Source organism: Schistocerca piceifrons, chromosome 2 (assembly GCF_021461385.2).
Source record: "Schistocerca piceifrons isolate TAMUIC-IGC-003096 chromosome 2, iqSchPice1.1, whole genome shotgun sequence".
In the NCBI taxonomy this organism is placed as follows: domain Eukaryota; kingdom Metazoa; phylum Arthropoda; class Insecta; order Orthoptera; family Acrididae; genus Schistocerca; species Schistocerca piceifrons.
In genome coordinates this window covers 504170059-504196889 of record NC_060139.1, presented here as the reverse complement: position 1 = coordinate 504196889, position 26831 = coordinate 504170059, and the positions used below count along the sequence as shown (strand labels likewise).

At 36.9% G+C, this 26831-nt stretch overlaps 1 protein-coding gene across 1 annotated transcript in view; it reads left to right on the top strand.

The window, feature by feature from the left end:
- The window catches only part of LOC124776891, a 330314-nt gene extending 307392 nt beyond the window's left edge, over positions 1–22922 (top strand). The window contains exon 9 of the mRNA XM_047252077.1: positions 22193–22922. Coding sequence (XP_047108033.1) covers positions 22193–22375 — 183 coding nt within the window. The 3' untranslated portion in view covers positions 22376–22922. The remainder of the gene's footprint in view (positions 1–22192) is intronic.
- The last annotated feature ends 3909 nt before the right edge of the window (positions 22923–26831 follow it).

Sequence of the window (26831 nt, the reverse complement as noted above, 5' to 3'; positions counted from 1 at the left end):
TATATCTACCAGTAGGAATGTTCAGAGTCCCTGTTTAATTACTTAAATTGGATTGTCCCGTAGCATTTGTAACTGTCAAGTCCCACAAGACAGTGGCCCATGGTGAGCAATGGCATCACCTGGTGACAGCTGAGCAAGTTGAGGACGTAAAGCAGGTGGCACCCAGCAAGGCTGTGGTCAGCGTGTGAGCAGCGGCTATGCAATGACAGCACAATGGCTATTGTAGCGAAGGGTGCTGGACTCAGTGTCTAGTACTGTGGTTGGTGGCAGGTGACACCCAACTCACAGTCCATGGTTCACTTCATATAATGCTGTGCTCCAGACATCAATTCTCAAAAATTTCTTTTTCAAATTAAGGCTGATGTTTGTTACTAGTATGCTTCTTTTGATCAGGGATGCACGCCTTGATTTTTTTTATTTTTATGTATATTATTCTCAACAACAATGTGGCTACATTATATGTTAAAATGATTGTGTGATAGTTCTCACATTTATCTGTCCATGCTATTGCAAGCCCATCGCCCCAGGCCTTTTACCCCTGGGGAAGTTCCCCACTACTCACTTGGTAGCAGGCCAAGTGGACCTGAGCCAATCTGGAGGGACTGGAAACAGGGAAAATGCACACCCCTATCTGAGACTAAACTCAGGGCTTCCAGAACCAGAGTATAGATTATGACTTCTAGTTCAACTCCTATTTCTTCTTCTATTACATCATCAGACTGTTCCTTATGCTCATTGAGGCCTTCAGGGTAGTCTTTCCACTTATCCACACTCCTCTACATATAAACATGAAATCCTCTTGTGTTCTTAATGTTGGTGCTTTTGTGTTTCATTCCATTGAAGGCTGTTTTGACTTTTCAAAGTGCTGAATTAATCTTCCAACAACCATTTCTTTTTCAGTTTCTTCACATTTACTTGCAGCCATTTCACCTTGTGACTACATTGTTGTATTCCTGTCTTTTGCTGACTGTTTATGTACTTGCTCATTTTGTCAGTCAATCAAAGTATTTCTTTTCTTACTGAAGGTTTCTTTGCAGTTATCTTCCATGTATCTATCTTTGTCTACACAACCTCTGATACTATTATTTTCTGGAGATCTCCATTCCTCTTCTATCAACCTACATACTCTGGTATTCATTATCTCAGTAACTATGGTCTTAGAGAACTTCAGACAGCTCTCATCAGTCCACAGCAGTATCATATTTCTATCCACAATGATTCTTCCAGATGATATTCTTGAACTTCTGTTTCCTCTTTGTCATTACTAAATTATGATCTATGTCCATATCTGCTTCTGGATATGTGTTATAATCCAATATCTGATTTTGGAATCCCTCTCCCACCATGAATTAATCCAGCTGGAATCCTCCTGTGTCTCCACATCTTTTCCAAGTATACCTCTTCCTCTTATGATTTTTAACAGTGTATTCACCATTACTATGCGTAATATATTGCAGAACTCAATTAGTCTTTTTCCTCTCTCATTCCTACTACCAAACCAGAAGGTTTTCTAAGCTGTCAGTTGCACTTCGGTATGGGAAACCATCTGGCAGTTTAATTTATTTTTAAAACAGTGGGATTCTGTGCTACCACACTAACCTAGGAGAAACAAGGATCTTGTAGTAATTGTAGATTTTAATGTAGATTTCATTACAAATGATGTATATTTATTATCTTGTTTCTGTTGTTGATTTCCCTACCAGAATTATTATCATCTTTAACTCCCTAATTGATAATATTTTTGTAGAACAGAGTAAAGCCAAATATATCAATGCTAATCTGTTATAAATGGTCTTTCTGACCATGAAGGACAAAGTGTAATTTTTAACAACTTTAGCACTCCTCAGAACAAAACTAACCCCCTGTGGAGAAAAGTTAAAATAATAGAGGAGGAAGATATGCAAGCTCTCAAAGTATGCCTGCAGGAAACTACTATGCAGATGATGTTATTTTAAAATACAGTTTCTTTTCCAACAAAATGGCGTATATTATGGAAAACGTTTTCCCCGAAAAGTCATACAGAGTTCAGACCAATCAATCAGTTAAAAAACCCATGGCTCACAAATGGGATGCAGGAAGAGAGACCCATACATAGCACTAAAAAAAATTCAAGTAGGCCTGACCTGTTAGAGCACTATAAGGCTTATTCTAAAACTATAGCTAAGGTAATCAGGATGTTGAAAAATATGTGCATAAAATCTGAAATTAACAGTTCTAAAAACAAAATATTGATCTTCACATTAACTTTAACTTACTAGCATGATGGAATGAATGAAACTACCCTAAGCCCTACTAAATTTACTAGCTTTCCTCGGTCATCAGATTCTGGAGAACCAAAATCATCATGTGAGAAAGTACTGGAGTTTCCTCAATCTCTTCGTACATAAATAAAACGTTTTATTGGTACTGTGAACATCAGCACACTTCTAGAAGCTGTAAAATTGAAGCAACTGACTGATATGCCTGTCAACCTCAACATCCAAATTCTGGCACTGTAAGAAATGAGGTATAAAAATTAAAGCTGCTTTCATTCAGGAAATTACAGAATTTACAAAGGTGAATCAGGGGTCTTGGGACCTAACAAACCACTGCAATCTGGAACTGGGTCTGTAGTCAATAGAAATATCATAAATTCAATACTGTACTTTGCTTCACTTTCTGGAAGGATTTTATTACTATCAATTAAATCAGGGAACTAAGCTTATTCATTAATCAATGCCCGTGCACCAACAAACAACTGTAGACAAAAAGAGCTACGAAAAGTGGAGGAATTCTGGGAATTACTGGAAGAAATTATGGGTGCTGTTCGTTATCACCATATTACTCATAAAATTTTGATGGGAGCTTTTAACACACAAATTGGCAAGAAAAAGAAATTCAGACCAACTGTAGGACAGTACCCTGCTCACAAGAATACTAATAACAATTGAGAGGGACTAATAAGCTTTTGCAAAGTCTTTGAACTGAAATTTGTGTCAGTCATTTTTTAATATGTCCTAACAAGAAGACAACTTGGAGATCTCCAGATCCTTAGCTTGGAGAGAAATCGAATAGAAATTTTTAATGTTTAAGTGAAAACAGGGAAATTCTCATCACAGCCTGTTGTTAATTATATTTAAATTCAAGCCAATAGAACCAAGCTGAGAATAAGTAGAAATCCAAGAATTGATCCAGAATATCTTAAACAAAATTTTAATGTCTTCCGTGCACACATCCTCAGCCCAGAATCTCCCAGCTGGTCGAAACTTAAAGGCATTCTCTTTCAAAGTTCCCAGAGTATTGTTATATGCCCAAGGAAACATAAATGTAGGTCGTAGAATAATAGCAGTGACAATAATAGCAGAACAAAAAATTAAATCCTGGAAAGATTGGAATTACTGTAAAACCACATGAAAGTGGCGCAAATTTACCGCAATTCAGAGACAGTGTTCAGATATCATTTGATCTGTAAAATGCCATTATGATAAAACCAGACTTAGCAGAAATAGAATAATAATTCAAGAAAAATAACACACAAGATTTCTATCGAATTTTTAGATGGGAGATGTTAACATATCAGGAAATCAGTCTCTGTTTTGGATGACCAGATGTGACTTTGGAAATAAATAGTAGGAGAAGCGTAAAATATTAGCAGAATACTTTAAACCTTTTTTAAAGCATGAATCTCCCACAGTTGAATTCACGTTTGAAAAACTGGAGCCAAACACAGAATCAGAACTCAACAACAATAGAACAGATTGGTAAACCCATACATGAACTTAAAAATAATAAAGCTCCAGTGGAAGATGGGATAATAATAGAAATGTGGAAAACAAGTAGTAAAAAGCCTTTACAGAAAAATCATAAAGTTCTTACAGATATTTGGCTGAACAGAAAATCCCTGAAGAATGGCAGTGTGCTATAATCAACCCCTACACAGGAAAGGGGATAAAACCGATGTAAATAACTACAGAGGGATTTCATTGCTGCCAGTTACAAAATTCTGTCAGAAATTATACTTAAGAAGTTTGAAGAACAAATGGATCATTTGATTGGCAGATATCAAGCGGGTTTTAGGAAAAATAGATCCTGTGTGGAACAAATTCTCAACCTTAAGGTGGTCTTACAAGTCAGCAAGGGCAAATGACTGGTGATCACCTTTGTAGACTTCAAAAAAGCATATGATTCAGTAGCTTGATGTACACTTCTTAATATACTAGAAGAATTTAAAGTGGATAGAAATACAAGGCTCTTGAGTAAACAAACATTAACTGATAGCAGCTCAAAGTTTATATTCAATAGTAAAATGTCTGTAGCTTTTAATATAAAAGCAGGTCTGTCAGAGAGGCGGACTGCCCCCTTATCATTCAGTGTTGTACTAAAAAAAAAAAAAAAATAATTAGAACATGAGAAAAAGAAGTAAAAGGAATAATGATTGGCATACTATTTGAAACTAAAATTCATTTACGATATTTGGTGTATGCAGATGATCTAGCGATCTTTTCAGACACAGGAAAAGAGGGAGTTAATTCCCTTGAAAAACTCCATGAAATAGCAACTGAAAGTGGGCTGAAAAATTCTTATAAAAAAAACCAGTACTGTACTTGAAAGGTCCTCTATAATACCTATATGGACAACCTTTGCTTACACAGTATGACAAAATGTCTCAGGTATCCAATTTTAAATGCCTTGGAGAAATGATCCAACCCTCTGGATTAACTCAGGAAGCAAACAAGAGAGAATCATTAAAGTACAAAAAAGCTTATTGAACTACATGGAACAGATGCAATAAAAAAGTTGAGATTGTGTTATGCAAAATTAAGACATTCCATCACAGTAGTCAAACCTGAAGCATTATATGCATCAGAGACGATAATCATTGGAGGCAGATCATTAACTAAAAACATAGAGAAAGAAGAAAGGAAAATACTAAGGGAAATTCATGGTCTGGTTTGTGCTGAGGGAATCTGGATGATATGGAAATCAGTTGAGTTATATGAAAATTTGGAGAGAATCTCAGGCACTTTCAAGGAAAGAAGATTAAAATTTTATGGCTGCATTCTCAGAAGCCAAGCAAAAGGATTCTCTACCTTGCATTCAAAATGACAATTAAAAACAATTGAATACTTGAAACTAACAGAACTTCAGGAAATAGATATTACACATAATTCTACTGGACACAGCTGCTTTCAAAACTCTATTTGACTAGCATCAGTTTAAAGTGAAACAAAGTGTTATCGCTAAGAGAACATGGACAGAATGATGGAGAGGCAACAGTGAGAAGTTGAAGAGAGTTTGTGAGAAGAAGCACACAAGCACATCAATGAAGAGAGTTTGGGAGAAGAACAACACACGCACATCAATGAAGAGAGTTTGAGAGAAGAAGAACACAAGCATATCATAGAAATAAGGTGGACCATCTCACCCATACCCTTCTTTCCCCACATCCCAGTGAACCCCACTGTCTTTGCTTCATTCCCACTGTCCTCCTCTTGCCCACCCGTCCACAAGTTCTCACAATGTTTGAGGCCAGAAACCTTTGGCCCACAGCACCTAACTGTAGCTGCTGTCATGTGTCTTACTGCAGTCCTTCCCCCCCCCCCCCCCCCTGCTGCCATTCATCAATAGAAAATGTGGAAAACAGTGAATGAGGCCACTTCTCAGTAGTGTCCCATATTCTGGAGCTGTGTTATTGAAACTCAAGTGTTCATACAGTGATTTTAAAACAAATAGGGTAGACTGTTTGCTTAAAACAGCCTTTCATTTATTAAGTACTGAAAAGGAGCTAGATATCAAGTGGCTGGTCACACAGCAACCAAAAGATATCTTGTTGTTTCAACTTAACAGAAGAAAGAAGTGAACTTTATGCAGCACAGTGTTCTGTAAAAAGTCTTGCTTAACAGTGAATGAAGAGAAACAAAAATTATTTTGTTTGTATTGTGTGTTATTCGGTGAAGAAGGATTCTGGATAACAGTCATCTCTAAGAATCTAAAGCATTTAAGTGAATGAATTAAGAAACATGAAAAAAGTGGACTACATTTAGAAAACGTATGTAAATACAAAATATGTGACACAATTAACATTGTTGCTCAGACTGATTCGGTGAATACAATGACAATTCAGTAACGTAATGAATTACTTATAAAGAATAGACACATATTAAACAAAATAGTAGAGCGCTTAATATTTTGTGGAACTCATGAATTAGCAGTAAGGGCTCACAATTAAAGACAGGATTCAGCAAACCATGGCAGTTTCTTAGATTTGTTATCTCTTATGGAAAATCTTGAAAGCATGTTAGATTAGCACTTAAGCAGTTCTAGTACTTCCATATGTAAATACACACATCAAAAAAAGTTTTGCATCACCTTGGTTATGAGAGTTCCGGAACCTGTACAGAAAATTAGAATAGAGATCAACATAAACATCATTTCCGCCCTTTTTATGGCTCATGAAAACCACACACAGCATGTTGTACCACGATACAGTGAGACCTTCAGAGTTGGTGGTCCAGAGTGCTGTACACACCGGTACCTGTAATACCCAGTGGCACGTCCTCCTGCATTGGTGCATGCCTCTATTCATCATGGCATACTATCCACAAGTTCATCAAGGCACTGTTGGTCCAGATTGTCCCACTCCTCAACAGCAATTGTGCGTAGATCCCTCAGAGTGGTAGGTGGGTCATGTCTTCTATAAACAGCCCTTTTCAATCTATCCCAGGCATGTTTGATAGGGTTCATATCTGGAGAACATGCTGGCCACTCTAATCAAGTGATGTCGTTATCCTGAAGGAAGTCATTCACAAGATGTGCACAATGGGTGCACGAATTGTTGTCCATGAAGACGAATGCCTCGCCAATATGCTGCCAATATGGTTGCATTATCGGTCTGAGGATGGCATTCATGTATCATACGGCGTACATCAGCCCCACATAATGCCACCCCAAAACATCAGGGAACCTCCATCTTGCTGCAATCATTGGACAGTGTATCTAAGGCATTCAGCCTGACCAGGTTGCCTCCAAACACATCTCAGACGATTGTCTGGTTGAAGGCATATACGACACTCATCGGAGAAGAGAACGTGATACCAATCCTGAGCAGTCCATTCGCCATGTTGTTGGGCCCATCTGTACCATGCTGCATGGTGTTGTGGTTGCAAAGAAGGGCCTCGCCACGGACATCAGGAATGTAGTTGCACATCATGCAGCCTATTGCGCACAGTGTGAGTCACATCACGTCCTATGGCTGCACAAAAAGCATTATTCAACATGGTGGCATTGCTGTAAGGCTTCTTCTGAACCATAATCTGTAGGTAGCAGTCATCCACTGCAGCAGTAGCCCTTGTGCGGCCTGAGCGAGGCACATCATCGACAGTTCCTGTCTCTCTCTGTATCTTCTCCACGTCTGAACAACATCACTTTGGTTCAGTCCGAGACACCTGTGACGCTTCCCTTTTGAGAGCCCTTCCTGGCACAAAGTAACAATGCAGATGCGATTGAACTGCGGTATTGACTGTCTAGGCATGGTTGAACTACAGACAACGTGAGCTGTGTACCTCCTTCCTGGTGGAATGAGGAACTGATCGGCTGTCGGACCCCCTCCGTCTAATAGGCGCAGCTCATGCATGGTTGTTTACATCTTTGGATGCGTTTAGTGACATCTCTGAACAGTCAAAGGGACTGTGTCTGTGATACAATATCCATAGTCAACAATTATCTTCAGGAGTTCTTGGAACCGGGCTGATGCAAAACTTTTTTTTTATGTGTTTATATGTCGCACTCGATACAAAATGAACTTTTAGGCTGTATGTACCCAGTTTACATTGAAGAACTGAATAAAGACATTAATGCTGCCAGTTTTGTGTCTGTGCAGGAAAATGAAACAACAGATATTATGTGCAGAAGTCAATTTGTCATTATACTGCAGTGCATTAAGAAGAAGAAATCTGTTGAAAGATTCCTTTCCTTTGAAAATCTTAGTGGTAGGACAACATGTGGGCTTAGTGAGGTTCTAAAAAGAAATCTGGAACCTTTTAATCTTCAATCTTCCAGTACTGCATAGTAACTAATGTCCAAGAAATCAAACTATCCTTATTGAAATGTTTTGATAAGACTGAGGAAGAAGATTCTTCATATGAACAGGCAGGCTCAACTACTGTGTGAGTAACCAGCCAGGATAGAGACCTCATTAGTTGACGTGCTAGTCTGGTAGAATATGCGTGACACCACTCTTAGCCAAGGTTTCCCCCAGAATTTTTTCCTATGGCCACAAGGCAAATGCAGGAGGGTCCCTATATTTGCTCCCTGATGCTTCCCAAAAGGGAAGAATTTGCATGCTTCCTCCCACCATTATATCATTTTTCTTTTTACACCACAATCAGCAACTAGAAGAAGTATTAACATAAACAGAAGGAGAACTGACGAATTTCAGTTTGAACCAAAACAGCTCCAAAAGCCTACAGATATTCAATAAAGTGTGTCACCACAGCATTACCCCACACACCAACAAAAGTACACAGAAAACCAGTGAAGCTGGTGGACAGACCAATTACAATATTACTCACAAAATGGTGAGCTCTGCATATATTTTCTTATTAGCTACAGTATTTCGTGGATTATGTTTATAATTGCCGTTGGTGGGGAGGCTTGCGTGCCTCAGCGATACAGATAGCCGTACTGTAGGTGCAACCATAATGGAGGGGTATCTGTTGAGAGGCAAGACAAACGTATGGTTCCTGAAGAGGGGCAGCAGCCTTTTCAGTAGTTGCAGGGGCAACAGTCTGGATGATTGACTGATCTGGCCTTGTAACACTAACCAAAACGGCCTTGCTGTGCTGGTACTGTGAACGGCTGAAAGCAAGGGGAAACTATGGCTGTAATTTTTCCCGAGGGCATGCAGCTTTACTGTATGGATAAATTATGATGGCGTCCTCTTGGGTAAAATATTCCGGAGGTAAAATAGTCCCCCATTCGGATCTCCGGGCGGGGACTACTCAAGAGGACGTCGTTATCAGGAGAAAGAAAACTGGCGTTCTACGGATCGGAGTATGGAATGTCAGATCCCTTAATCGGGCAGGTAGGTTAGAAAATTTAAAAAGGGAAATGGATAGGTTAAAGTTGGATATAGTGGGAATTAGTGAAGTTCGGTGGCAGGAGGAACAAGACTTTTGGTCAGGTGAATACAGGGTTATAAATACAAAATCAAATAGGGGTAATGCAGGAGTAGGGTTAATAATGAATAAAACAATAGGAATGCAGGAAAGCTACTACAAACAGCACAGCGAACGCATTGTTGTGGCCAACATAGACACGAAGCCCACGCCTACGACAGTAGTACAAGTCTATATGCCAACTAGCTCTGCAGATGATGAAGAAATTGAAGAAATGTATGATGAAATAAAAGAAATTATTCAGATAGTGAAGGGAGATGAAAATTTAATAGTCATGGGTGACTGGAATTTGGTAGTAGGAAAAGGGAGAGAAGGAAACGTAGTAGGTGAATATGGATTGGGGGTAAGAAATGAAAGAGGAAGCTGCCTGGTGGAATTTTGCACAGAGCACAACTTAGTCATAGCTAACACTTGGTTCAAGAATCATAAAAGAAGGTTGTATACATGGAAGAAGCCTGGAGATACTGACAGGTTTCAGATAGATTATACAGGGTGATTCAAAAAGAATACCACAACTTTAGGAATTTAAAACTCTGCAACGACTAAAGGCAGAGCTAAGCACTATCTGTCGGCAAATTAAGGGAGCTATAAAATTTCATTTAGTTGTACATTTGTTCGCTTGAGGTGCTGTTGACTAGGCGTCAGCGTCAGTTGATGCTAAGATGGCGACCGCTCAACAGAAAGCTTTTTGTGTTATTGAGTACGGCAGAAGTGAATCGACGACAGTTGTTCAGTGTGCATTTCGAACGAAGTATGGTGTTAAACCTCCTGATAGGTGGTGTATTAAACGTTGGTATAAACAGTTTACAGAGAATGGGTGTTTGTGCAAAGGGAAAAGTTCTGGACGGCCAAGAAAGAGTGATGAAAATGCAGCACGCATCCAGCAAGCATTTGTTCGCAGCCCAGGAAAATCGACTTGCAGAGCTAGCAGAGAGCTGCAAATTCCACAATCAACTGTATGGAGAGTCCTATGAAAAAGGTTAGTTATGAAACCTTATCATCTGAAATTGGTTCAAGCACTGTCTGCAGCTGATAAGATTAAAAGAATCGATTTCTGTGATTTTATCCTTGCTCAAATGGAAACAGATGACTCTTTCGTTTCAAAGATAGTGTTTAGTGATGAAGCAACTTTCCACACTAACGGGAAAGTCAACCGTCACAATGTCTGTATATGGGGCACTGAGAATCCGCGGGAAACAACTCAGTATGAACGTGACTCGCTTAAGGTGAACGTTTTCTGTGCCATTTCAGCCAATAAAGTTTTTGGTCCCTTTTTCTTCGAAGGTGCTACTGTAACTGGACTACAGTATCTGGAGATGTTAGAGAATTGGCTGTTCCCTCAACTCGAACAAGAAGCACAACAATTCATATTTCAGCAGGATGGAGCGCCACCACATTGGCACTTATCTGTCCATAACTACCTGAACGTCAACTACCTGAGGCGATGGATCGGCCGCCAGGCAGCCCGTGACAGAGCACTTCATCACTGGCCTCCAAGAAGCCCTGATCTTACCCCCTGCGATTTTTTCTTATGGGGGTATGTTAAGGATATGGTGTTTCGGCCACCTCTCCCAGCCACCATTGATGATTTGAAATGAGAAATAACAGCAGCTATCCAAACTGTTACGCCTGATATGCTACAGAGGGTGTGGAACGAGTTGGAGTATCGGATTGATATTGCTCGAGTGTCTGGAGGGGGCCATATTGAACATATCTCAACTTGTTTTTGAGTGAAAAAAAACCTTTTTAAATACTCTTTGTAATGATGTATAACAGAAGGTTATATTACGTTTCTTTCATTAAATACACATTTTTAAAGTTGTGGTATTCTTTTTGAATCACCCTGTATAATGGTAAGACAGTGATTTAAGAACCAGGTTTGAAATTGTAAGACATTTCCAGGGGCAGATGTGGACTCTGACCACAATCTATTGGTTATGAATTGTAGATTAAAACTGAAGAAACTGCAAAAAGATGGAAATTTAAGGGGATGGGACCTGGATAAACTGACTAAACCTGAGGTTGTACAGAGTTTCAGGGAGAGCATAAGGGAACAATTGACTAGAATGGGGGAAAGAAATACAGTAGAAGAAGAATGGGTAGCTTTGAGGGATGAAGTAGTGAAGCCAGCAGAGGATCAAGTAGGTAAAATGATGAGGGCTAATAGAAATCCTTGGGTGACAGAAGAAATATTGAATTTAATTGACGAAAGGAGAAAATATAAAAATGCAGTAAATGAAGCTGGCAAAAAGGAATACAAACGTCTCAAAAATGAGATCGACAGGAAGTGCAAAATGGCTAAGCAGGCATGGCTAGAGGACAAATGTAAGGATGTAGAGGCTTATCTCACTAGAGGTAAGATAGATACTGCCTACAGGAAAATTAAAGAGACCTTGGGAGAAAAGAGAACGACTTGTATGAATATCAAGAGCTCAGATGGAAACCCAGTTCTAAGCAAAGAAGGAAAAGCAGAAAGGTGGAAGGAGTATATAGAGGGTCTATACAAGGGCGAGGTACTTGAGGACAATATTATGGAAATGGGAGATATGATACTGCGTGAAGAGTTTGACAGAGCACTGAAAGACCTGAGTCAAAACAAGGCCCCGGGAGTAGACAACATTCCATTAGAACTACTGACAGTCTTGGGAGAGCCAGTCCTGACAAAACTCTACCATCTGGTGAGAAAAATGTATGAGACAGGTGAAATACCCTCAGACTTCAAGAAGAATATAATAGTTCCAATCCCAAAGAAAGCAGGGTTGACAGATGTGAAAATTACTGAACTATCAGTTTAATAAGTCACGGCTGCAAAAATACTAACACAAATTCTTTACAGACGAATGGAAAAACTGGTAGAATCCAACCTTGGGGAAGATCAGATTGGATTCCGTAGAAATATGGGAACACTTGAGGCAATACTGACCCTATGTCTTATTGTAGAAGCTAGATTAAGAAAAGGCAGACCTACGTTTCTAGCATTTGTAGACTTGGAGAAAGCTTTTGACAATGTTGACTGGAATATTCTCTTTCAAATTCTGAAGGTGGCAGGAGTAAAATACAGGGAGCGAAAGGCTATTTACAATCTGTACAGAAACCAGATGGCAGTTATAAGAGTCGAGGGACATGAGAGGGAAGCAGTGGTTGGGAAGGGAGTGAGACAGGGTTGTAGCCTCTCCCCGATGTTGTTCAATCTGTATACTGAGCAAGCAGTTAAGGAAACAAAAGAAAAATTCGGAGTAGGTATTAAAATCCATGGAGAAGAAATAAAAACTTTAAGGTTCGCCTGATGACATTGTAATTCTGTCAGAGAAAGCAAAGGACTTGGAAGAGCAGTTGAACGGAATGGACAGTGTCTTAAAAGGAGGATATAAGATGAACATCAACAAAAGCAAAACGAGGATAATGGAATGTAGTCGAATTAAATCAGGTGCTGCTGAGGGAATTAGATTAGGAAATGAGACACTTAAAGTAGTAGATGAGTTTTGCTATTTAGGGAGCAAAATAACTGATGATGGTCGAAATAGAGAGGATATAAAATATAGACTGGCAACGGCAAGAAAAGCGTTCCTGAAGAAGAGAAATTTGTTAACATCGAGTATAGATTTAAGTGTCAGGAAGTCTTTTGTGAAAGTATTTGTATGGAGTGTAGCCATGTATGGATGTGAAACATGGACGATAAATAGTTTAGACAAGAAGAGAATAGAAGCTTTCGAAATGTGGTGCTTCAGAGGAATGCTGAAGATTAGATGGGTAGATCACGTAACTAATGAGGAGGTACTGGATAGAATTGGGGAGAAGAGGAATTTGTGGCACAGCTTGACTAAAAGAAAGGACTGGTTGGTAGGACCTTTTCTGAGGCTTCAAGGGATCACCAAGTTAGTATTGGAGGGAAGCGTGAAGGGTAAAAATTGTAGAGAGAGAGCAAGAGATGAACACACTTAGAAAATTCAGAAGGATGCAGGGTGCAGTAGTTATTTGGAGATGAAGAAGCTTGCACAGGATAGAGTAGCATGGAGAGCTGCATCAAATCAGTCTCAGGACTGAAGACCACAACAACAACAACAACAACAACAAGAAAATCTGATATCTTTAACAACCAAATTGGTTGCAATGGTTCCTTAGTTGCATCTACAAGCATATTAAAACATGTTTCTCTATACTCTTTAATCTGATAGGTGCAACTGTTATCACCATTAAAGAAATCAAAAAGCTGTAGGTTCTCTGCAGAGTAAAAGTTCTTCACATGTAGCTGATATTGTTAGTAATCAATTGAAAAACCTGCTGTAATGAAATAAACAAGGTACTGCCAAGGAGTGTTTCCAGAGAGCATGAAGTATCCTGTGGTCAGACCACTTTACAGCTATGGAGATGAAATGAGTATTATTAACTATTGCTCTATCCCTCTCAAGACTGCATTTTCAAAAGTTCTGGAAAAAGTATTGTACAACAGAATTGTAGAGCGTCTTGTGAATCTAAACATTATTAACACAAGACAGTTTAATTTAAAGAAAATAGTCTCTATACAGAGTGTCATCTATACGTACAGGAAACCATTTGCTCCTTCACAAATTATATTTTTGAGTCTCTATGCAGCAATAAATTACTGACTGACATCTTCTGTGATCTGTCCAAGGCATTCAGCTGTGTAGATCACAAGATACTCATAAAGAAGCCCCACCATTTTGTAACCTTTGGCTCAATAGGTAATGTGGGGACAGCACTCACCAAAATCTAGCAAACTCTGAATGGAGCATATGAGGGGGAACCTAAAAAAAGAACTTGAATAACATTGCTATGGGCTGAGCTTGTGCAGTATGCATTTCTGCCGCTAGGTGTGTATAGTGCAACTCATTACCAGTTCAGTGCCACCTGTGTTGTTGACCTGGGTTGTTCTGTTCGTCTCCAGTGATCATTTTTGCTAGTACTGTTTTGTTTGTGTTTCATTTTTTTACAATGTCAATTTTAAGTGACCAATGCACAACTGTGAAATTTAGTTTTCTACTCAGTAAAAATGCTGCCAAAACTGTTTTAATGTTGAGAACAGCTTACCGAGAAGACTCTGTGGGAAAAACTCAAGTGTACAAGTAGTTTGCTGGATTTAAAAATGGCAACATGTCAATTGATGACAAACTTCATTCTGAACATCCATCAACTGCCTGAATTGATGAAAATGTTGGAATTGATCAACTTTCAGAGATTAGTGGGTTATCTTGGAGCTCGGTTCAGTAAATTTTGATGGAAGATTTGGGAATGAAATGGATTGCTGCCAAGTTTATTCCTCAGGTTCTGACTGACAATCAAAATGAATGTCAAGTTGAAACATGTCATGCTTTAAATCAACAGCTTGAATCTGATCCAGATTTTTTGTTAAAGGTCACTGCTAGCAATGAGTCATGGTGCTATGGTTTTGACCCAGAAACCAAGTAACAGTCAAACCAATGGAAGACTTCATTGTCACCCCATCCAAAAAAATATCATCAATTCAAACCCATGCTCATTTGCTTTCTTGATGCCAAGAGTGTAGTTCATTCTGAGTTTGTTCCCCCAGATCAGACCATCAGTCAGACCTTATATTTGGAAGTTTTAAGAAAATTGTGCAACAGTGTTAGTCAAAAAAGATCTGATGTGAGGCAGAGAGGAGACTGGTTCTTCCACTGTGACAACCAACCTGCACACACAGCCATCAGCTAAGACAGCTTTTGGTTGAAAATGGCACGGTTCCACTGCCCCACGCACCTTACTCACCTGACCTGGCCCCGTGTGACATTTTCTTATTCCCATGCATGAAAATTGCATAAAAGGACACTGACCTGACAACATTTAAGAAATCAAGGGGGAAAGAGAGAGAGAGAGAGAGAGAGAGAGAGAGAGAGAGAGAGAGAGAGAGAAGCTGTCAGCAATTTCTAAAGATGACTACTAAAAACGTTTCAAACAATGGAAACACCCACACTACAAATGTATTAATTTTAATGGAGAATATTTTGAAGGGGGTAACATTGTTTTGTAAACAATTTGAAAATATATAGCTTTAAAAAAATAATTCCAGTTTTTTTTTTTTTTTTTTTTTTTTTTTTGGGGGGGGGGGGGGGGGGGGGAGAGGGTGTTACCCCTCGTATTACATCACACACAGAGTTACAGATTTTTCATCAAGGATCTATTCTTGGTTTTTCTTGTATGCTGGGTGTTCCTCCTAAGAATTGTGGGATATCTTTTCCTCTGATATTTCTTCAGATATTTGTAGTTCCATTTTTGTAATGTGTAGATGGAGTCAGTCCAAACAAATACTGCTCACCACATCTTTTAAATTACGCCCATTGTTGATGGAAAGAATTGGTTTGTTTCCCATCATAAACAAAATGTTTTTTAAAATTGGAATTTTATGTGCCCATTAAATAGAGAGGTATAACATGATATTTTTTTATTGATGTGAATTAACAAGGAAAGTAAAACATAAAGAATAAACAGTGCTTCAGCAGCAACATCACCAACGTGGCCTGCACTGACTGTTACCAGCATGCAGCAGTGCGTCTTAGTCCAGTACAGGCTATTATTCATGCTTTACTGTTCCCATAATACATATTGATAAAATGAATATTGCACTGGAATAATGTGGGACCGCTGTATGGAATAGGTGTGTAAAATTCCACTTTAAAAATCATTTTGTTTGTAATGGGAAAGAAACTGGCAGTTTCCATTAACACTTTGTGTCCTATGAAAGATGTATTCGTTTGGGCTGACTACAGCTATACATTGGAAAAACTAAATTGAAAATATCTGCCAAAACACCAGAAAAAATGTGGTTGACAACTCTTAGGAGAGACATCTGTATATTAATGACCAGCCTTCATCTATAAACGAAAAAAAAAATGCAATGCCACAATATTTGCTGATGATACAAGCATTGTGATACATAGTGTTTCTACAAGTGACATTGAATCTGACATCAACAACATGCTGTAAGAAGTTATGGTGTGGTGCATTATTTACTCTTGATAAACTTAAGTAAAACTAGTTTCATTAAGTTCCTCAAAAACCATGAGAATGCAGAGGAAGTTCAGACTGTGCATAACAAACAATGTATAAAGCAAATGTAGTCCTCCAAATTTTTAGTCATTCACATATACAGTAAGCTTAATTTGGAACATCAAATTCTTCAGACACTAAATTATCAGAGACATTTGCCTTTGTTTATTATATATCCTGTCTTGTAGATATTACTGTCTGAAAATAGCATACTTTGGTATTTCCACTTCTTCATGTGTCATAGTGTAATCTTCTGGAGCAACATGCCAATTTCAAAGAATATCTTTATAGCACAAAAAAGAGTAATATCTTGTCCAAATATGTCATACCACAGCACTTTCAAAAGCTTGAAATAATGACCACAACATCACAGTACATATATTCCTTTCCTTTCACTACCGAAGAATTAGTTTATACCATAGCCATAATACTAGACAAAAGAATTATTTCCATTATGACCTAAAGCATCTATCTCTATCACAGAGGGAGATGATGTATAGTAATACTTAAAAAGTCAGTTCTCTGCCAAACAAAACAAACAATGTGAAATGTATGAGCATAATAAATCTTTATTTAAAACATAATTTAAGGAAGTATCTGATTGATGTTTCTCTCTGCTCTGTACAGGAACAAGTTATAATCTTGTCATGTGTGTATTGTAGTAATAAACAAGATTATTTTGTAATTTTTTTTATTATTAAATTTTTTATTATAATTATTTTTAATTCTTATAAGTGGAAAATATGGTACAGTTGTATGTCAGCAATATCTAGATTTTTTTTCAAATACTGTATTTAGATTATTATTAGCTGTACAAAAATGTATCAACTCATTCAACGTCCAAACTACTCTCTAGCACTTTGGATCCATGGCACGAATACACAAATAAAATGAAAAAAGTACTCCTTTACCTATGTCTGTGGAAATTTTGAAGCAGTTTCTGGCCTTATTCACACACAGTTGAACTTCACACTTCTTGCACTGGGCAAAGGATCTACCCTTGCATTGTGGAAATATGCATCACTGTCAATCTTCCCATATAGGTAAATATCCAACATTGTCCAATTGAAAGTTAGCATCAGGAACAGCTGCAGAGGATCCAGTTCATTTCTTCTCATTCAGTTCCTGCTCAGCTTCATTGTGCTGGAGCATCCTGTATAGCATCTGACAGGCTTGTATAGTTTTCAGAGGGCACTGGCAACTTCTGTTTTGAAATTAACTAATGGCGTGGACAAACCTGTCTTGCAGTGCCTCGATAGCCAAGCGTTAACTATAGCCAGGTCTCATTTTTGTTGCATACAAGTTCATTTGCTGAATTGCATGGTTTATTAGTTGTCTGACAACAGGTACTTCAAACAGTCAAAAGTCTCGTTCAGTTCATGAACCGATACAGGCAAACTTGTGTCACATTTGAACTCAGCATCACATTCATGGCCAAGAGGATACCTTCCGTCCTTCCACACAACATGCTTAGCTCTCATGCCATTGATTCAGTCATTCTTGTAAGTCAGTTTAATATCAGGCTCTCAAAAATTTTGCATAAGTGCCAAAGTCAAGAGGACTGAGCAATAATTTTTAAGATCTTCAGGTTCTGTCCGCATTTTAAAATAGCAATGACCACTTTCACTTTTTTCCAGTCATTAGGGATATCACAGGCTGCCATGCAGTTGTTGAATGATTTTAGCAACAACTATTTTTCTCATGTAAGTGTTAGATTTGTTCTGCTGCAATATCATCTATTGCCAGAGCTTTGAGTTTGTTAAACATCTTAACTGATTTGTCACCTCAACAATGATAACTATTTCATGTAAAAGCATAGGAAATTATTAATTGTTTATCTTCCATGTTGTATTTAATCTCCCAGTCAGACTTACAATTTTTTCACAAGTTGGGTCCTGTACAATTGTTGTTTACGTACCTTAGAACTGCTTTAAATTTGCTTCTGCTCATTTCAAGTTCCTGCATGGTATCAGTCACTCTTTGGCATTTGGTTTCTGATTTTGAAGCTGTCAATGGTTTTCTGGTTTTAACTGTTTCATCTCTTTGTGCCCCAGTTTCTGGAATTAGATTTTGAATTTAGTTGGTTGTTCTCAGCATTGGTATCAATAGGATGGAGCAGCTCTGTACTTCACAGATACAAATGTCAGGTGAGTGAGTTGGGAAGATTTGTGAGTGCCATCTGTAACAGTTTTTCAAATTTTCTAATAATAAGCTTTTTTGAAATTTACTGTCACTGGAAAAAAGCTGTCATTAGTTAAACAGCTGATGTGATGCTGTGCCTCATAAAGCTGTGATGATAATTGGACAAGAGTGTGTATTTCTTTGGTGCACTGTTGAGATATATGATGACTCAAGATGATCACATCAGTATTCAGCACCACCACTGATATGCAATTGTACAGGCTTGTTTGCTATGGATCATAACTGTTTTATTTGAACCAACATAGAAAATGATTTTTTCTCCATTTTCATCATCCAGTAGTGGGCCCACAGACTGATGTGACTTAAAATAATCAATAACATAGGTCTTTTGTGTCTCATCATTCACTTGAAGTATTCATTTGTAATGGGGACCAAATGTGTATTGTGTGCAGACATATTGTGCGATCACTTAATTCAGTGCTAATTGTCTCCTTATTGACTTTGTTCTTAATTTCAATAGAGATGACCTATAATCATCAGTTTTTGCAAAGACAGCACTCTTTATTACCGATGTCTTAAATTCTTGTTGTTTAATTGTGGTGGCCTGTGTGTGTCTTATATATGTATGCTGTCATGTTTGTGATCTAATGAAAGGGAGAGGAGGGATACAATTCATATTAGTTTTGTGGTGAATGGTGGAATAGTTTTGAGAGTTCATGAAAGTAAGTTCTGTGTACACTTGCTACTAGTGCGTTCGTATTACATAATCCACCTTTCTTCAAACTGATGCTGAATTTGCTGAAAATTTTTTTTTTTTTTTTTTTTTTTTTTTTTTTTTTTTTTTCGTAGTCTAGGATCCCTCCCCCCTCACTTCATGTGCTGGGTATGCTCATAAATTGCATGGTAACAGTATGTAGTGTATCGGAATCATTTTTTACCTTTCACACCCCTGTTAACAGATAGTCGGTGGGAAGAAAAATTATAGACACCCTTACACCTATGCATCAAATCCATGATAAAGTGTGGAGAACTTTTGTGAATCTTGTCTGTTTCATCTCTTGATACAAATTGGTTTCAAATCCACAAACAATATTCAAGAATTGGCCAAACAAGAGTTTCGGGAAGGGACCTCTTACATGGCTGAATTACAGTTCCTCATTTAAATAGTGCCACAGTACTTCAGTCAGCACCCTTATATTTAACTTCTAGTGGAAGATACCTAATCCACATATGTTACTGTTCATTTACCACAATATTAACTGGCTAGTGCATTTGTAATATTCTTTAAGCATATATGACTATCATAGACAATAATATGGATTGCAGAAGACATGAAACTGAATAATGTTTTGTCTTGTCACATGGTGTAGCATCAGATAGCAGTCTTATCTGCAATAAGATCACACAATTGAAGCAGATGGACTATCAGTTCTTTTTTTAATTTGGAACTGGGTTTCATGTAAGTGTAAGTGGCTTCTGGGACAGTTATAGTTTTGTAGTGTTGATCTTACTATCTATTGTCAAGTGTTTCTTACTATAGGTTTACCAGGTTAGAAATCAAGCTTTCTTCATTTTGTTGATTTGATGTATTCATGTTTCTTTCTCACCAAGGGAAGCTTGATGAGTTCTCTGGGATATTTAAACTGTAGAACTAGGTAACCTTTTTAAAAAAGTTATGAAGATTTTACATATACACAAGTGTTACATGTGCATTAATCAGAGTTTTCTTGAACGATATTTCCAGTCTTGCTTTTAAGGATATTTTTTGGATGCTAGTGACCTGGGGTTGAGGGGTTTACTCCAATTTTTATTTCAAGTGGTCTCTCTCTCTATCTCTCTCTCTCTCTCTCTCTCTCTCTCTCTCTCCTCTCTGTGTGTGTGTGTGTGTGTGTGTGTGTGTGTGTGTGTGTGTGTGTGTGATGGAATAACTACAGTATTATGAAAAGGATGGATTGCTACTCACAATATAGAGAAGATATTGAGTCACAGGCAGGCACAACCAAAAGACTGCTATACCATTCAATCTTTCAGACTAATGGCCTTCTTGTAAAGTAGAAACACATGCAAGCATAACTCACAACACACACACACACACACACACACACACACACACGCCGACTGAGTCTGGCCTCAGTGGTCGTGTGCGTGTGCATGTGAGTTGTGCTTGCATGAATTTATGTGTGTTTTCTACTTTAAAAGAAGGCCTTTTAGCTTAATCTAGCCACAGCTCTGGCAAGAATATTATCAGTTGATAAGGCAGGAATGTTTCATAGTCATGTCATCTGAAAACCAAAATTTAACAACATATTTTGGTCACATTAATAGAGAAGAAAATTCTTAATAGCGCTTTCTAGCCATATATGCCAGTTGTTTGAAATATTTCTCATTTTGAGTTTTCTATAGTATTTTGTAACCCATACATAACTAAGTAGCTTAAAAGTATGCTTGGCAAAGTATAAATTTTCTGAATGAATTTCTTAGTGTTAACAGTTTTGAATGAAGAGGAACCATGACACACAAATCACTTTCTTCAAATTATCAGTGGCATTTAGCAGTTCCAGAATTTTGCGCCTTCCTTTTTACATTTTCTCTAATCATTCATTTGGAACTGTGTTCTGGAGGTAACATTCTGAGTATCTAGTATTAAAAATTCAGCCTCTGGACAACTACAAGGCAAAGTCCTAATGATCATTAATTTATTCTCTCTCGAGGAATAGGGCTATTAATGTTGTTGTTGTCATTGTTGGAGATAAGGTGTTGCTGGCACCAATTATTTTCTCATTTATATTGTTACAAATGGTTCATTGTAATATCAATTACTATTTTTCTCCATGTATAAATTGCTGATCATCCAACCTTATGTTGTGCTTTTGTTATATTTCCTAATGATCACTAATTTATTCTCTCTCGAGGAATAGGGCTATTAATGTTGTTGTTGTCATTGTTGGAGATAAGGTGTTGCTGGCACCAATTATTTTCTCATTTATATTGTTACAAATGGTTCATTGTAATATCAATTACTATTTTTCTCCATGTATAAATTGCTGATCATCCAACCTTATGTTGTGCTTTTGTTATATTTCCTAATGATCACTAATTTATTCTCTCTCGAGGAATAGGGCTATTAATGTTGTTGTTGTCATTGTTGGAGATAAGGTGTTGCTGGCACCAATTATTTTCTCATTTATATTGTTACAAATGGTTCATTGTAATATCAATTACTATTTTTCTCCATGTATAAATTGCTGATCATCCAACCTTATGTTGTGCTTTTGTTATATTTCCTTAATAGTCTTCTTTCTTGCAATTCCATTCCTCTGTTATCGTCTTTTGTCATCCTTGTTCAGCTTTGCTTGTAAAAACATGGTCAAGCAGGGAACCAAAAATAAAGTGAGGAAGGTAAAAGGAAACTGAACAGGCTGAACATAGATAAAAGCATGCAGACATGCAACATTTAAGCAGACAACTATGAAAACATATTGATGGACCTGGGTAAATCAGTTTTAGATTTCCAGTGACAAGTTTCAACAACAACAACAAAAAATCTTCAGAGTTAATGAAAAAAAGTAGTGAGTGACAACCATGTTATTATGAATGGTGTTTTATAGTGAACTGCATAAATCCTCTCATATCACCACTGTTTAGTTTTTGCATTTCATTTTACTTATTAGCTGTTATATGTAAATCTTTTAAGATTATAAATTCAGCCATAAAGTTTGATTGTTCACATTTAAATAGTAGTGTAATGAACATACTGAAGTTTGCAGACAACATATCCAGTAATTCTATGTGCATCAATATCACAAACTTCTTGAAACTGGAAGTAACCCTTATTCATACATTTTATTTTAATACTTTTTTTTTCTTCTCAGGTACCCAGGCCAGGTACTGGAGACACAGTTATTCTGTCTCATAATCATGATCACAAAAAAGAACATCAACAAGGAGCAGTAATATCCCACCTGCCCAAATTTTGTCATGAGTGTGGAGCTCAGTATCCTGTGAGCGTAGCAAAGTTTTGCTGTGAATGTGGTGTTCGAAGACTTTTAATATGAATCAATGCATTCAGTATTGTATTATGTAAGGTGCCTTAACCTTTGTGATGATTGTGCTGTAAAAAGCACTAATTAACCAAAATTGTGTGCTAGTCCTAATTGACTTACATGACTGGAATGTAATATGTACAATTCTAATATTTATAGCAGAATCTCCCTAATATGGTGGCAGTTACTTATTTGTAAGAATAATGATGTGAACCGTTGTATGAGACCTTTGTAATTTTGTTGTTCAAAATGTCTATTTATATGGTGTTACGCATAGATTTTTTCTGAGTTCAAAAGAAATTAAGTAGGTGGTCCCATGGAAAATGATATATTTGATCAGTTCTTCTATATGCATGTGAGAAACATTAATTGATTTGCTACATATTAAAGTAATTACTATCCACCAGCAAATGAAATATTTATGTTATCATTGGGCATAACAGAAAGGAAGATACGCAAGGGACCATTCCAGAATAAAAAGACAGTTGAACACTGAGGGACCAGAGTTTTGAAAGGTGCTAACATACTTTTAGTGTCCGTTACTTATACATGTATATATGTATTGATAATACTCATATTTTTAGAAGTGTATTTGATATTCAGTCCATATAATTTCTATGTGAAATGTAATGCTTAAACAGATTTTGCTGTTATTTTAGTTTTGTATTAAATTTGTCTTGTGGGCCCTTTCAGTTTTCATCAGATTTATGCTATAAACCAGATTAATGTATCTATAATTTCAAGTTGCTGTAGTTGAAGTTCTTTCAACAGGGCAAGACTATCAGCCAGAATTTTTTTTTTTTGCGAAAATCAATTCTTCATTGAACAAGTAGAATCAAGGAAAATTCAAACTGAACATCTAATTGACAGTCAGTTCATAGTATAATCAACTGGAGAATGAAAGAAGGGTAATTGTGCCCTTATGGAAGGAACTGTACAAGCATACTCATGACTGGATTTTTGGAAAATATTGAAAAGTAAGCTGGATGTGTAGGAATTGGATCCCTGCTTCTCCATAATACAAGTCATATTCCTTAAGTCCACTACAGTATCTCTCTTCATGGATAGAGAAAGTGAGCCAACGTAACTGACTGCCTAAAACTATTATAGTCCTTCAGATGTAGAAATGCAACTAACTGACTACTATAAGATAATGTAGTCTCTTTGTAAACAATTTGACAAATTGTTTATAAAATTTGATTTTATAGGGCTAGCTTAACTTTTTTACCTCTGCAATATATTTGACCAGAAATAATATTTTATCTCATTTAACTATGACTATCCATCAGCCATTTCTCAAAAAGCAAATTTTGTGTTTTGCTCTAGTGTATGTTACAAAGTGTTATAACAGTGTCACCATAGTTTTCTCATGACACTGTAACAAAACAGAAAGTAAGTTCCATTGATTATATAATTTCTTATTTGTTATGGTCCTTGTTCTGGAAAATTTGTGTTAAGAGTTCTTTTTGCCATCACAGGTTCATTCCATTCAGCTCTGTTTCCTTACTATGATGATGAAGTCTTTTACTTTGCTCCTCTGGATGTGAAATGTAAATAGTGAAAAATTACACTTGTGTTTTACATCACTGTATCAGTAATGATAATGCATTCACCATTTCACTGCTGTTTTTTTTTCTGTATACACTACTGCAGTTTCAGATTTGTAGCCTATTTCTAGTGATTCATTATTGTTGTTATAAAAGTAATTACATTGCCTGGCGTAGTAAATCTCAAGAATATAGGTTTCATTATTTGACCATAGAGAGATTGTAATTTTAATCCAATTTTGTGGTATGTGAGAGTTTGAAGTGAAAATGTCATGTTGGTTGTTTTTGAATCTCATTTTTCTCTTCTAAAGCTTTTGTAAAAGATCTGAATGAGGTCTATGTCCTTCTTTCATTTATCGTTTTCTGAAAATGTTTATTTATATATTTTATAAGCAACATGTTTGTGAAGATGGAAACAGTAAGTTTTTAAAAATCAAGTTCTTATGAAAAAAATTTATAATGCTCAGCACAAAATTTCTATGATATGACCAACTCTGCATAAAACAGCTCCTTCTCTCTGCCTTTTTTTCCATTTGTCCACCTCAATAGTTGAGCAGGTCAGAATGGCCGAATGCCGTGTGAGGCCTAGGTTTGATTTCCAGCTGGGTCGGAGATTTTGTTTGCTCAGGGCTGGGTGGTGTGTTGTCTTCATTATCATATCATCCTCACTGACATGCAAGTCACCAAAATGATGTCAACTAAAAAGCCTTGCACCAGGTGGCCAGTCTGCCTGACGTGAGGCCCTCACCGTACAATATTTCATTTTTCTTTCCGTTTGCATAGAAGGCAAAGATTGTTTTTGTTTTCAGCAGTGTATGCTTATAATTTTGAAGCCGTCGTATACAGACATTTTATGTTGCTCACACTGATATATTGCTAACACCCAGTTCTTGTTTTTGTGTTTTTTGAATGCGCTGCAGGAAGGGCTTCTTGATAGAGTCCACTGCATGGCAGTATTCACTTTGAGAATCTCTTTTAGTTAGTTAATAAAAAGTGTCTAAGTTTTCTACCTATTACTATGGCAATGAAAAACTGTTCTTCTTACACATTCACTGAAAATCCACTCTTGGAGAATAAATCCCATAATTCCAAACCCAATGATCGGTATTAATTTTCGAGCTGTTCAGAGTTCCAGGATGACTCTTATACATTTGATGAGCAGCACCATACCACTGTTTTAGGAAACATAAGGTGTATTACTGCATCTTGGAATTTACACCTCAACACTTCAACCTGTGTTCTGTATCATCTCTAGGTACTTTACATTGAGTTATTATTTTCAGCCAGTCCCTTTTGTGTACAATGTATAGTAATTTATACTGATACTGTTATGTAATTTCTGTTTCAGGTGATTGTTGTTATCTGCTCATTACTTCTTCCTGCATTTAGTTAATTCATATTTAATAAATCTCCTTTAGCCAATCTGTAGATAGTGTTTGGGAATAATGCATGAATATTCTGTCCTTAAAAATAACAATGCTGTAGCCTTTCTACCTCACAAATAACAGTTGAGGAGAACGATTTTTAAATCAGTAGAAGAGCATTAACTTGTTTATGTTATAGCCATTGACCAAGGATCCATTCAACAAAACTAAGACAAATAGCCGTACTTCTTTGTGTAATACTCAGAATGTGTTACTGGTTACTAAATTTCATTGCTTTCTTGTCTTTTATCAAATAAGTCAACAAATTCTTTTGACAAAGTTAGAATTCATTTGAGATAATTTACTTGAGTTCACAGTACTTTTATGACACAAAATCTTGTTCATATCTGCTGATATAATTTGTTACCAAGTATGTTATGCTTTCAATATAATTACTGCAAGAAGAAAAAGTGTAAGCCAGTCATAGCCATGTGAAAGCATCTGTTTCGTATTCACCATCAGTCTTACTGCTAGTTTTCACTTTCAAATCAACATTATCATCTTTTTTTCTCTTAGAAAAAGGAAAACAGAACTGTAACTGCTTTGTTTCTTAGAAATTATAACATCATGTCCACAAACATAGAAGGATGCACAAGAATTGTCCACACTTTCATTTGAAAACATTGTAAAAATTACTGCTAGAATGAAATAATCATAACAGACAAAACTGTAAGAGCACTTGTGAAAATAGATTAGCTGGACGTAGATAAGAATTCCAGTATTATATACAGAGTTAGAAACAGAATTTAAAGCTTATTGGTCTATACTCCCAAAATGTTTACATCCTCTCAGTATATATTATCATATCTGTGGTAAATATTTCAGTCAAATTCATAATAATTTAAGAGTAACAGTAACAAGGCAGAATAATGGTTTTGGATGCACTTAAAACCCATGCACTTAATCATTGCAGTGTGCACTACATTTCAATGTGAGAAATTTCATTTAATAATTGCTGAGTCAAGTTTTAATAATTGCTGAGTCAAGTCATATTCCTCCTTGCACATAATACATGTTGCTCCAATTTCATAAATCTCTTGATCTTATTAGGTCCATATCACTATTAAAAAAAATTGCAAAGGCCACTGCTGATATCTTAATAAGGGAAATGAATTCATATTCATGACTACAGATATTTTTCTGTTTAAATTTTTCTCATAACTTTCTAAGTATTGAATTTACAACTTTGTTTCCACCATTTTTTCTCAAAGTTCAGGGATTCATTATTAAAAACATACAAAAAAAATTGTGATCCAAAGTTTTGGCCATCACTGGCCACTGCTGTGCCCCATGTTTTGGTCAGCATCAAATCTCACAACAGAAGAAGTGTGTTTATTTTTTGAGGAGATCCATGATTTGATTTAGTTTTGCACTTGTTCATACGACTAGAAGTGCCATCAGCCAGGCCGTATGCCATTAATCGCAAAAGGTGGTACTCAGAGGGAGCAGTGTCTGCAGAATGTGGTGGGTGAAGTAGGACTTCCTATCTCAACATTT